Here is a 12117-nt window from a genome sequence, read left to right as displayed (position 1 = left end):
GATCAGAAAATAGATGAGTTAAATGATTTTTGTTATTTTGAATATAGTTGGCATGTACTAATTGATTGAGTTAAATATGCTCTGATCGATTTTGGTTATTGTGGTCAAATTACGTAACTAAACTGCTTTTACTCTAAGGAAAGTTTTAAATTTTCTTTGAATTTTGTCAAGAGTCAAAGTTTGAAAAGTCAATGTGACACATCGGACTCGTATCCGGGTCGGGTATCGGTTGGGGGTGTTACAATGATAGTCGTGGTTAGTCCACATAAAGACTGAAATTCAAAGATAGCTTTTAGATTTTCGGTTTACAAGAGAGAAAAACAAGTTACAGGGGTTAGGCCCTGTAGACTATAACCGATAGATATCCGAAGTGAAAATCTATTCTAATGATCAATTTGAATTGAGGCAAAAATTGAAGTTTGAGGCTGTTTTTCACTATAAGTTTTCTTCATCTCAATTTATTTTTTTAATTAATTAATTTATTTATCTTATCTTTATCTCGAATTATTATTATTTTTTAAACAATTTAAAACCTCTTTTATTCTCTTATCCCTATCTTTTTCTCACTTTTATTCAAATCCCTATGTGAAGATCAGATAAAAAAGAAAACAAAAGGAAATAGGTGGTTGTAAGAGAGCATGGAGAAGAGCAAAATTATGATATTTGGTGGCAGTGGGTACCTTGGCAAATACATGGTGAAGGCAAGCGTTTCCTTGGGTCATCCCACCTTCGTTTACACACGCCCTCTCAACTCTTCTACTTCCAAGTCTCTTCTCCTCAAGGAATTTCAATCCATGGGAGTCACCATCTTCTATGTATCATTTTCTCCCTAATTTGAATTTATCATCACAACTTGGCATAAATTTACATATTTATTGATTTGGTTTATGCTGTAACCACACAGGGGGAGCTTGATGAGCATGAAAAGCTTGTTTCAGTGCTTAAACAGGTTGAGGTTGTCATTTCCACTCTACCAGTGCCACAACATCTCAACCAACTCAAAATAATAACTGCCATCAAAGACGCTGGTACAATCAAGGTCACCGCTCAATCAAACCCAAGTGCTGAAGCTGTTTATGTTTTGGATATAACTGATCATTTTAAAGTGTGTTGAATTGCAGAGGTTCGTGCCATCAGAATATGGAAATGAAGTATATAGATCAATAAATGCACTTCCGCCATTTGAAGCTATACTTGGGAACAAAAGGAAGATCAGAAGGGCAGCCGAAGAAGCTGGTCTCTCATTCACTTTCGTTGCTGGAAATTCGTTTGCAGCCTATTTTGTTGACTACATTCTCCATCCTCATCAGAATCCTTCTAAAGTTGTGGTTTATGGAACTGGTGAAGCCAAGGGTAGACTAGCAATAATTCATGTCATGTTCGTTAGTTTCTACTGCTTAATTCATTACAACATTTAATTAACTTGAACATGCATGCATTCAGTTGTATTCAACTACGAGGAAGATGTTGCAGCCTATACCGTAAAAGCAGCGACAGATCCGAGGGCCGCCAATCGCGTAATCATCTATAGACCGCCGGGGAATATTGCTTCCCAGTTGGAACTGATATCGGAATGGGAGAAAAAGACTGGTCGGACCTTGAAAAGAGCACATGTTCCTGAGGAGGAACTTGTAGAGTTGTCTGAGAGTAAGCCAGCCGTTTCATTTCGTTTCATCTCATATATGTAAAATGTAAATAATGAATTAATTTTATGTTTGTAGCCTTACCTTTCCCGGACAACATTCCGGTGTCGGTTTTACACAGCATATTCGCAAAAGGAGATCAAATGAGGTATGAGTTGACGGAAGAAGATCTAGAGGCATCCAAGCTCTATCCTGACTATAATTATACTTCCATTGATAAGTATCTTGATAAGTGCCTGGTTGATCCTCCTAAACCTAAATTAGCTGCTTTCGCCTGATATATCTTAGCTTCTGAAACATAATTAATTTCATGTAATAATACTTTATTTTTTTTTCTGTATTAATCAGTGTATCTCATTCCCCACTTGGCTAAAGCATTGTAATAAAGTCTTCCATAACTTGGGTTGCCAAGTTTCTAAGTATGGTCAATTTACATTTTATAGCTTTACAACCACTTTATAGCTCTTGGGCTCACCATCATTCACAAAAAGTAGACTCTCTTCGATTTAAATCATTTTAGATTTGGATATCATTCCAGTTCATCAAGGCAGCCATTTCATCATCTTGCAAGGCAAGCTTAATTGGGAACTCGTCGGCTTCTTGCAACAATATATATATATATTTATATATTTGCAACCTTTTGAAATGACCATCCAACTCAGTTGGTAAAGCACAAGGTTTTAACCTTGAGGTCATAGAATCCGAGTCCCATGGAGGGCATTTTATAATTCGGAGGTCTCTTACGGAAGCTACTCTCAACCTGGTGTTGGGGGCAGCCTACTATCTTACCTCCCCTTACCCCATACATATGGGAAAAAGGGACATCCATTTATATATTTGCAACCTTTGACACAAATTCCTGAGTTTGTCTGTGTCTCCTAGTGTTCCTAGTGTATATATGTTTAAAGGAACTTGTAATCTTCTTCCAAGATCCTTGATTTTTGTCAAGTTTATTCATTTTAAATAAGTAGTAGCACTAGTGGATATATATCCATAAAGGTGGTAACAAGATCCAGTTTTACATTAGTTGATCCATGATCGACTTGTCTTCAGACATGCCATTCATTGATAACATACTCCTTTATGCCTGCATCCTCGGCTCTGTATCTCTTCTCCGGCGTGTCCATATGCATTTTGCACTTTTCTCATTGAGAAACATGTCAAACAGCTTATTGACACGTGACTCAAGAGATAGCCTCAAACCGTCTTGTTATCCTTCTTGAACTTCTCGAAGGATGCTTTAGCAGAGGAGGCATCTTAAATAGCTACAAGCGCATCAACAACGTTTTGAGGATGGAAGAACAAGCTGTAGCTGCAGCTTCAACAAGATATAGTCAATATCGTAATTCCTCGAAGACGACAAGGATACGTTAGGACCACCTCTGGGCAGCTTCAACAAGATATAGTCAAGATCGTAATTCCTCGAAGAAGACGAGGATACGTTAGGACCACCTCTGGTAGTTGGACCATCGAATGCATCGAGCTTTGATAGATTCAAGACAAACTTGGTCACTAGATTTGATATTTTGTAGCATATATATCAATTCGTGACCCAATGAACGAATGATTTAGATATCAATACGTGTCATTCGGCTTGCTTTAAAAGTGTTAGGTAATGATTGTGCATGTTTCAAACGTGTTATAATGATATTATAATCGTGCCATTGAAGTCGTGTTTATTAATCATCTTCAAGCTTGAAGATTCATATTCATACGAAAAAGGATGCAATTTTATTCCACAGATAGAAATTCAATGATACAACATGCCAATTACAGGACATAAATTAGATAAACGGGAAACTAACTAGCAAACACCAGAGACCCTCCCCTTCACAACCCTTCAACTAACTAGACCGATGCAGATGATACAAACCACATATCGTGTTTATCCGTATTGAACAGTCCCTACATTCCGGTGAGCCGCTACGGCAACAGCTGCACCAAACTGGGTTTGTGCCTGCAAGAGCTTTGCATCAATGGGTAGTCTTTGCTCTGTCTTCTCTTGAGTTCGGTGATAGGGGTTGCTGTTCTTATCGAAAGCTGTTCCCGGGGCAGGTTTTCCCACCGTGCTAAACTGTGGTTGCGATTTGGCTTGTGGATTCTTGTCTGTCTGTATTCCTGATTTCTCTTGATTTATGAGGAAACAATGTGGGGAGAAATTCTGTGGAGTAAGGACTGCGTTTCTGTAGAAGTTCTTAGCTTCGTTACCGTCTTTAAAGTTTTTCCCATCACCGTACGGCACGACCGATCCAACAACTCTCCCAGGCTTCGCTGTACAAAAAGGAGAATGAACTCCTTGATTAAATGGTGAAACAACAAAAGGAAACCGAGTAATAGCATACAAAAATCACTCATTAATACCTGATGGCACCCTGGGAGGAGGGCGTGTTGGCCTTGGACCGGTAATCATATTTGTTACTTTTTTGAAATCAGCTTCTGTATCTTTTCGGTTCTCACACGAAACCGAAGTTGACTGTGTATTTGGAGGGACAGAATCCGAGTGAACAGTAGACCTACAATAAACAGGATAAAAGTTGTAAAATTGCATCACCCAGAGGGGCAGAAAGGGTGCTATTTTCTTTCCGGTCCATGTCATTCAACCGGAGAAACTGAGTAGTCGGGAACATGTAATACCTTGGGAGGGACACATGCTTCCTCTCTGGTGGGAAAATTGGCGCACTTTTACCACCGTTTTCCTCAAGATACGCGAACTGCTTTTTGAATTGACAGACAGGGCTGTAAATAAAAAGTTTATGTTATAATCGAGTGGATTAAGATAAAAAAAAGAAATACAAGATACAAAGATTAATATTTATGGTTAATGTATTGCAAAATTAGACAGTATTCAAACCTAGGATAAAGAAAATTGGCTCCTTCATGTCCATTTAGATAGTCTTTGAGCAGTTGAGGATGATATTCTAGTGCCTCCCTGTAAATTAATTCCCTAATGTCCTCCTTTGTCACCCGTCGCCTCTCAAACTCGAACTCTATTTTTGAGATTGGTTGACAAGAAGGTTCCCTCTCGATTTTAGCCAAGCCTTTGAAGTAAGGATCGGCTAAAGCCTATAAAATTAATACAGAAAGTTTCAGTGTGATGAAATGAAATGAAATGAAAAGGAAGTTCTGTTTACTATTGACCGGGAAAAAGATAAGATAAACCCACCTCCTCAGCAGTTGGTCTGTCCTTGGGATCAAATGCTAACAGCTTCTGCAATAACCGTACAGCTAATGGATCTGCATTTGGAAATTTTTGTGAAAACAGCACAGGACGTTTTTTCCGCATTTCAGACAAGTATTTTCTCGCTTTGTCATTTCGAACCTGCACTTATGTGAACCGAAATCACCAATTTGCACTAAAACAAGCACACATGAACACAACAAAAAGGAGAAAAAGCAGGATGTCGTACCCCGGAAATTGTTTCTGGTGAAGGTGTCCCTACAAGATCAGTTATCAATTCCAACTGATGAACGACACTTTTTCCAGGAAATAGGGGCTTCCCGATCAATACCTCGGCAAAGATACAGCCAATGCCCCAAATATCAATAGCTGGTGTGTACTGCAAAGAGTCGCCGACAAAAAAATTAACTTAAATAATTAAAATTTAAAATCCGCATACACATAAAGGCAATGCAGAGAAACAGACATAACAAGACACAATTACCTGAACGACATATATTACAATTTCCAGGAGAGTTCATATAACCCTCCCTGAACAACAATTATTTTAATCCAGGCATTACTGCTTACTAAAATGCACTCAAGTATTCTTTATAGATATAAGAAAACAACCTGATTTCTAAGTGAGTCATGAGTCATAACCTAAAAGAGATATGGTATCTCGATGATTGAACTTGTAAGTGAACTAGAAGATGCTAATATTAAACTAACAGCCACACCAGATGGAAAAGCCCTACCTTGGAAAAGAAAGATCCACAAAGCTCCGGAGCCCTATACCATCGTGTAGCAACATAATCCTGCAAGGGGAATCAGAATATAATATATACGCATAAATACATATGAATATGCACATCCGCTCTTCTTTAAGAAGAAGAAAAAATGATGGCATGAAAAAAAGAAAAGAACTGCATACCGTCCAGAAGACTGCCGTTGGGGTGTCACTAAAAGCAACTCTTGCTAGCCCAAAGTCACAAACTTTAAGCTTGCAATTTGCATTAGCCAGAATATTCTTTGGTTTAAGGTCACGATGGTACACATTGGCTGAAACCAATAACTTAGATATCAGTATAAATTTGAATTTACTTCAAGCACTCTACCACAATCAATATAAAATCTAGTGATTATCAAGCCAAAAGCAATTTACCCGTATGCATATATTTCATTGCACGGAGCATTTGGTAAAGGAAAAACTGGTGATGTTCTCGCGTTAAGTCATCATTTGCTTTGATGACTTGGTGAAGATCTGACTCCATGAGCTCAAAAACTACAAATAAGTCTTTGAACTCCCTCTTCGATGGTGGCAACATTATATGCTTAATTTCAACTATGTCCGGATGTCTAAGAAGTCTAAGCAGCTTTACTTCACGCAAAATCCTAATTGCATCGGACATGTGCTCGAATACATCCTTTATTTTCTTTATGGCCACTTTCTCCCCGGTATGTGTGTCGAGCGCTGCGCAAACTACTCCATAGCTTCCCTTACCAATGACTTCAAGAATTTTATACCTGTTAGCATCCCCGTATTCAGTAAAAAAGTCCATCTCTTTTAGCTCCTGAAAAAACAAACGAGAAACTAGATCAGAACCAGGCATGATTTGATCATAAGTCAATTGATTATCCATAGATTTGAGAAACAAAAATGTAGCAGATTGAAAACAATCCAACCATATCGGTATCCAATCTCTATCATACTATAAAAGAAGCAACAAGGTGCTTATAGGAAGCTGAAACAGTGGAAACAGAATAATATTCAATGATCACTTCCAACATTAAGCACTCCATGTAATGCAATGAAATCCAACATTCTGATAACCATGGTCATCCATATAAAACACCATTAAAGCTACAAATGCATAACCAAATTTTAACATCTTAGAAACTTTTAAGTTGGTTGAATAACCTGAAATTTAAGTACAAATCAAGGGTCCTTGTTCCCTTCTTTTTACTACCGGGTTCTTCATTACAGAGAAAATGTGAACTCAAATCTGAGCTTCTCTAAGCTCCCTTCAGTTCCAAACCTATGTCTGTTCAATCTCAGAGAATATTAAAGCCCAAAACCTAATATTTAAAAAAGGAAATTCTCAATTTATTTCTTTTCACAACACATTCTCACCAACAAAACAAGCAAAAAAAAAAAAACTCAACCAGACCTTACTTTCTGCAAAATAAATTATAAAACTTTGTTAATTTAACTTTCAATAGAACACCAAATGGTTAGCTTAAAATCGATAAAACCTAAGCAGAATCCCTTCCAACAAGATATCAAGAAATGCAGAACAACCATAAAATTTTCATGTCGATGAAACCTAGATCTTAAAATTCCTAAAATTCTGAAGCTTTAGTTTTTTTTTTCTTTTTTTCTAAATAAAAAATTATACACCCCAAAAGGAAAAAGAAAAAGGAAACAAACCTTCTTCAACTGATTTTGTTGCATCTTTCCTTCAACCCAATTTAAGAAAACGCCCAAAAAGATCTTTTCTTCCTTCCCTCTAGCTCTCCTTTCACTAAAAAAGCCAAAAGACCCAGAAACAGGAACAAATTTTTTTCTCGGTAACGAAAAAAAAAGCAGACTAGGAAGAGAAATTCAACCGCATTCAACCCTACACCTAGACCTACTTTTAATCATCAAAACCACGCAAAACAAGTTGGTTCCTTTCTTCCCCTTCGTTTAGATCAAAAAGTTTGAGAAATTCCTGAATTCTGGGTCTAATGAGAATCTGTAAGATTTGGAGGAGATGGAAGCAAAGCAAAAGGAGAGAGCTCAAATGGGTTTCTTTTGGATCTCAAGAAAAGAGAGAAATAATAGAGGAAGAGAGGCAATGAAAAGATCGGTGGTGAATGAAAATATAAAATACATTTTTTGAAGTATTGAAATCAATTTTGATCCACTGATTTTAATATTATTATTTTTTGTGCCGTTTGGTTCGGTTCTTCGTTACGCATGGTATAATGTATATACAGTGTGGCAGTATTGTAATTTTATAAGCTATTTTCGTATTCCGGAATTCCTATTAATTTTAACAATGTTGAAATGGGCCCCTCCTAATAAATCTTTAAAAAAATCCACAAAATATTTAATTTGTTTATGTAAAAAAAATTGTTACGCTTTTTCATTATTTATCTCTTATGATTTGGATAAAAATCAAAATCAATAATACAATAAAAGAGGTAGAGAATAAATGAACTCGAGAAAGACGGATAATTTTAGGGATCGAGAAAATTTCATTTTTTCAGTATGATTGTTGTTTGTAAATTAAGTAAATAAGGATAATTGTTATATAATAAATTTAGTCATGATAAATTATGTGGGTTTATCAGTGATCATGTCAAGAGATTATAACTGATTTGAGCAATGGCGGTCTAGCGGATTCCACTCTTGTATTAAGGTGGGCACATGCTCATCCGAAAATCAGAATTTTTTTATTAGTTGTCTATTTTATTGATTGTGTCTACCTTAAAATTTTATTTGTACTCACTACATATAAAAATTTTATATTATTAATGTATATGTGTCAACCTTTAAAAATATTTTTGAATTCACTGTTAGATTTGAGAATATAAAATTTTAAAGGATTATAAAATTTTCAAAGGATCTAATAGATAGAAATGCAGAATTTTTTTTGTAATTTACAAAAGAGATAAAAAAAAGAAATAAAACAAAATTTATTTTTAAATATCAAAATTTAATTTAAATTATATAGATTATGAGAAGTAAATAACCATGAATATTGATGGGATGTCATGATCGTTGGTGGTAGGGTAGTATATTTCAATGTGAGTATCAGTTAATTTATTCCACGTAAATTGACAATAATCTAAGGAAACTCCGTGAAGGTTCAACTAAACTCTTCAATATTTTTTAGATTATAAATAATATAATACACGTGTAAATATTTTAATTTAATCATTAATATTGATTTTCCTCTAGAGTTTTTTTTTTCTTTTGTGTAGAATTTTTTCCCGATAAAGTTAAATGAGATCATTGCTTAGATTCAAACTCTTTTTTATTAAAATATATTAATAAATATTTAATTATTTAAAAATAATCCATAAAGGATACTATAAAGATTGAAGAAGAGAATAACTCTTTTAATTAAATTTGTTTTATTTATAAGGGTAAAATATAGTAATGGTCACTGAACTTTTCTAAAGCTTTCATTTAGGTCCCTCAACTTTTAAAACTTGCAATATAGTCTCCCAATACTTAGTCCGTTTGTAATATGGTCCCCCAACAGTTACTTCAGGGACCATATTGCAAACGGACTAAATGTTGAGGGACCATATTGCAAACGGACTAAATGGTGGGGGATTATATTGTAAGTTTTAAAAGTTGGGGGACCTAAATGAAAGCTTTAGAAAAGTTCAGTGACAATTCCTATACTTTACCCTATAATAAATTATATATTGATTATCTTTAAGTTATTTATAAATTTTTGTTTAGGTAATTTATGAACCAGTTCTCTCATATACCTTAATGTATTTGGGTTTAAAATAACATAAGAGTGAAATCATAATTCATAAAACTGAAGCACTAGCAGTATGTATGCTGACTTGGTTAACAAATAGTTGTTTGAAAGTATTTTATTATTTAAAATTTTCAAACATTACCATACAAGAAAAAGTAGACCAGACTTGTTCTCGTTTTGGTAAGCCATTAGTGGAATAAAAATTATTTGCAAACATTCAACTAATTAAAGATATATTTTAGCAATAATTGTATTATGATGCTCAATTGCTTATCCTTTTGTTTGGCAAATAGGAGAGGGCCAAGGCTACTGATGTGTAGTGACAAGTAGATAGTTTGTTAAACTGAATTAATCCGTAAAATCATGGCATAATTGAAACTCTGCCTGCAATGGTACAGGCAATCCACGACCATCTCAAACACTAAGCTTTGGGTGGAAATCAGAGCTTACAAATGGTACTGTAAATTCATCTAGGCACGCCATTCTGATTCATTCTGGTGTTGCGGGATTATCTAGTGGAAACCACCCGGCATGACCCGATTCTGCTCTGGCGACTAAAATGGCGTCTTTGATGGCAAAGAAAACAGATAAAGCCATAAAAAACTGAGGCTCGCCAACAGCTTTTGATGAATGAATGGCTTTTACATTTGGATTACCCTGCCCACCAGCACGCAAGCATATAAACAAAGACTTCAAATTATCTAGAACCAAAAGAACTACTTTCAAAATCAACTAATAGGTGGCAAAACACAGTTTCAGGTGTAACTGGAATAAGAAATGACCATGCAACTACTGATATGAGGTTTGGAGAGAGAAAAGAAGATGATGCATCTTCAACGGAATATCGTTTAGAGAAACATTACCTTCAATAGAGAAACATTAAACTTTAAAGGAATATCGTTTAGAATTAGAGACAGAATTTTGTAACTTCCAGGCCCATATGTGTACAAGCAGCCAGATGGAATCCATTTATGAGATGAGTCGCCCCACTTGAGTTCTTCCAAGGTAACCCAACCAAGACCTTGGATAAATGCGCCTTCGACCTGCATTAAAAGACCGAATTACATATAGAAACATTAGCTTTTCGATAAGATAAAAAGTTAAGAATGAAGATTAATGGCATGTAACTAAACAAAAACAGGGGGAAACAGCAGGTATGACTTATTTAGTAGACCTATCCTTTTTTTTAACTCTGTTTTGAATCTTGTTTTAGAGATTATTACCCGAGATCACCACGTTTTTGTTAACCTTCTTTGGGAGAAACAACATTATGGATTTTCTAATAAAGGGAAGCACATAGAACACTATTCTCATTGCTTCCAAGTTCCATCCTTTCTGAACCATTAGTTCCTCTTGAAAACAATATTTGTAATATAACATTAACATTTTGAAACCCGGAACAATTACATATCTAAGCTGAAGTGATGTGCATATTATGGCTCGTTTCTTGCATATATCATCAAGGTGAACAGACATTTCAACTTAATAAATAAATTTAAGTTCGAATGATCAGCCTAATTAGAAAGAAGCAAGGGAATGAACCTGGCCAACATCTATTGCAGGGTTCAGAGAATATCCTAGATCCATGAAAACATTTGCTGTTCTTGTGTGGAAATCTCCGGTCAATGTATCGATTTCAACCTCAGCGAATGCAGCCCCATAGGTGTAATAACTGAATGGCTTTCCTTAACTGGTGCTCCAATCAAAGCCAATATCAGGTGTGATATAAAATCCATGGGCAGAAAGGTTTATTCGCTCCAAGTAACATGCAGTGACCAGCTAGGTAAAAATAAAAGAAATGGGTAAAGTATAGTAATGGTCACTGAACTTTTTTAAAGCTTTCATTTAGGTCCCCAACTTTAAAACTTGCAATATAATCCCCCAATATTTAGTCCATTTTCAATATGGTCCCTCAACATTTAGTCCGTTTGTAATATGGTCCTTGACGTAACTGTTGGGGACCATATTACAAACGTACTAAATGTTGGGGGATTGTATTGCAAGTTTTAAAAGTTGGGGGACCTAAATGAAAGCTTTAGAAAAGTTCAATGACCATTACTATGCTTTACCCATTTCTTTTATTAAGATTTAAATATATGACCTTACTTAATGGAATTAGTGTTACATTCTACTAATTATTATTATTATTATTATTTTAGACTTAATAATTATAAGATAGTATATATTCGAAAATTTCTTAATTATTTAATAATAAATGCTCAAATATTCATACAAATATCTTATTTAAACTTCTAAGAATAACAATTACTTTTTTAACTATTAAACTCACTTAATTCATACATAAATTTAAAAATATAATATAAATATAAATATTCGCTATAATATTTTATAGAAAAAATGTAAGGTCACCTGTCCTTGGCATTGTCCCAATCTCTAAATTATACCGACAAATTGAAAAGTCGTATGCCTCAGAATAAAACAAACAAACAAATGATGTTTTTATTTGATTTTCTCTTGTTTTTTTAATTTTTCTTTAATAATTTGTATATTTTATTTAGTGATAGATTGATTTAGATCAACTATTACAAATAAAAGTTTCTTACAAAAATAATTCTATTAATTTAATTTTTTATTCCTACCATTAATATTTAATTTTTTTACTTTTTTAAAAAAATTAACAACATATCTCATCAAATTTAATATTTTCCAAGGAAAACTTAAAATAAAGGGTAATATTTGAATATAAAGTATTTATATTTTTTTTATCAACGGTCGACAAAGCTTTACATAAATAAAGGTTTATAATGGGTTGAGCTGTCCATGTCATGGACCAACTTTTAAGGCAAGCATGGTTCTTCTATTATGAACT

The 12117-nt window shown here is 34.6% G+C and overlaps 2 protein-coding genes across 3 annotated transcripts; one reads left to right on the top strand and one right to left on the bottom strand.

Annotated features, from left to right (window-relative positions):
- Positions 1 to 580: 580 nt before the first annotated feature.
- Positions 581 to 2007, top strand: LOC120177266 (isoeugenol synthase 1-like). 2 transcript variants are annotated; one of them, XM_039183480.1, is made up of 5 exons: positions 581 to 815; positions 905 to 1039; positions 1122 to 1353; positions 1444 to 1647; positions 1722 to 2007. In XM_039183480.1, the coding sequence occupies exons 1-5, from the start codon at positions 639 to 641 to the stop codon at positions 1919 to 1921; spliced, it is 948 nt and encodes a 315-aa protein (XP_039039411.1). In that variant the 5' UTR covers positions 581 to 638; the 3' UTR covers positions 1922 to 2007. The 2 variants fall into 2 exon arrangements, with proteins under 2 accessions (XP_039039411.1, XP_039039412.1); XM_039183481.1 differs by having other exon boundaries at positions 1444 to 1631; positions 1722 to 1928.
- A 1347-nt stretch (positions 2008 to 3354) lies between these two features.
- LOC120177264 (mitogen-activated protein kinase 19-like) lies at positions 3355 to 7644 on the bottom strand. The gene is made up of 10 exons (XM_039183479.1): positions 7232 to 7644; positions 5966 to 6374; positions 5735 to 5862; positions 5559 to 5618; positions 5051 to 5200; positions 4807 to 4962; positions 4495 to 4706; positions 4278 to 4379; positions 4005 to 4156; positions 3355 to 3914 (listed from the first exon to the last, which is right to left on the bottom strand). Exons 1-10 carry the CDS (start codon positions 7253 to 7255, stop codon positions 3529 to 3531), a joined length of 1779 nt encoding a protein of 592 aa, XP_039039410.1. The 5' UTR covers positions 7256 to 7644; the 3' UTR covers positions 3355 to 3528.
- Positions 7645 to 12117: the final 4473 nt, after the last annotated feature.

The sequence above is a fragment of the Hibiscus syriacus genome, unplaced genomic scaffold (assembly GCF_006381635.1).
Source record: "Hibiscus syriacus cultivar Baekdansim isolate YM2019G1 unplaced genomic scaffold, ASM638163v2 tig00112285_pilon, whole genome shotgun sequence".
Lineage (NCBI taxonomy): Eukaryota > Viridiplantae > Streptophyta > Magnoliopsida > Malvales > Malvaceae > Hibiscus > Hibiscus syriacus.
This window is presented reverse-complemented; position numbering and strand designations above follow the sequence as displayed.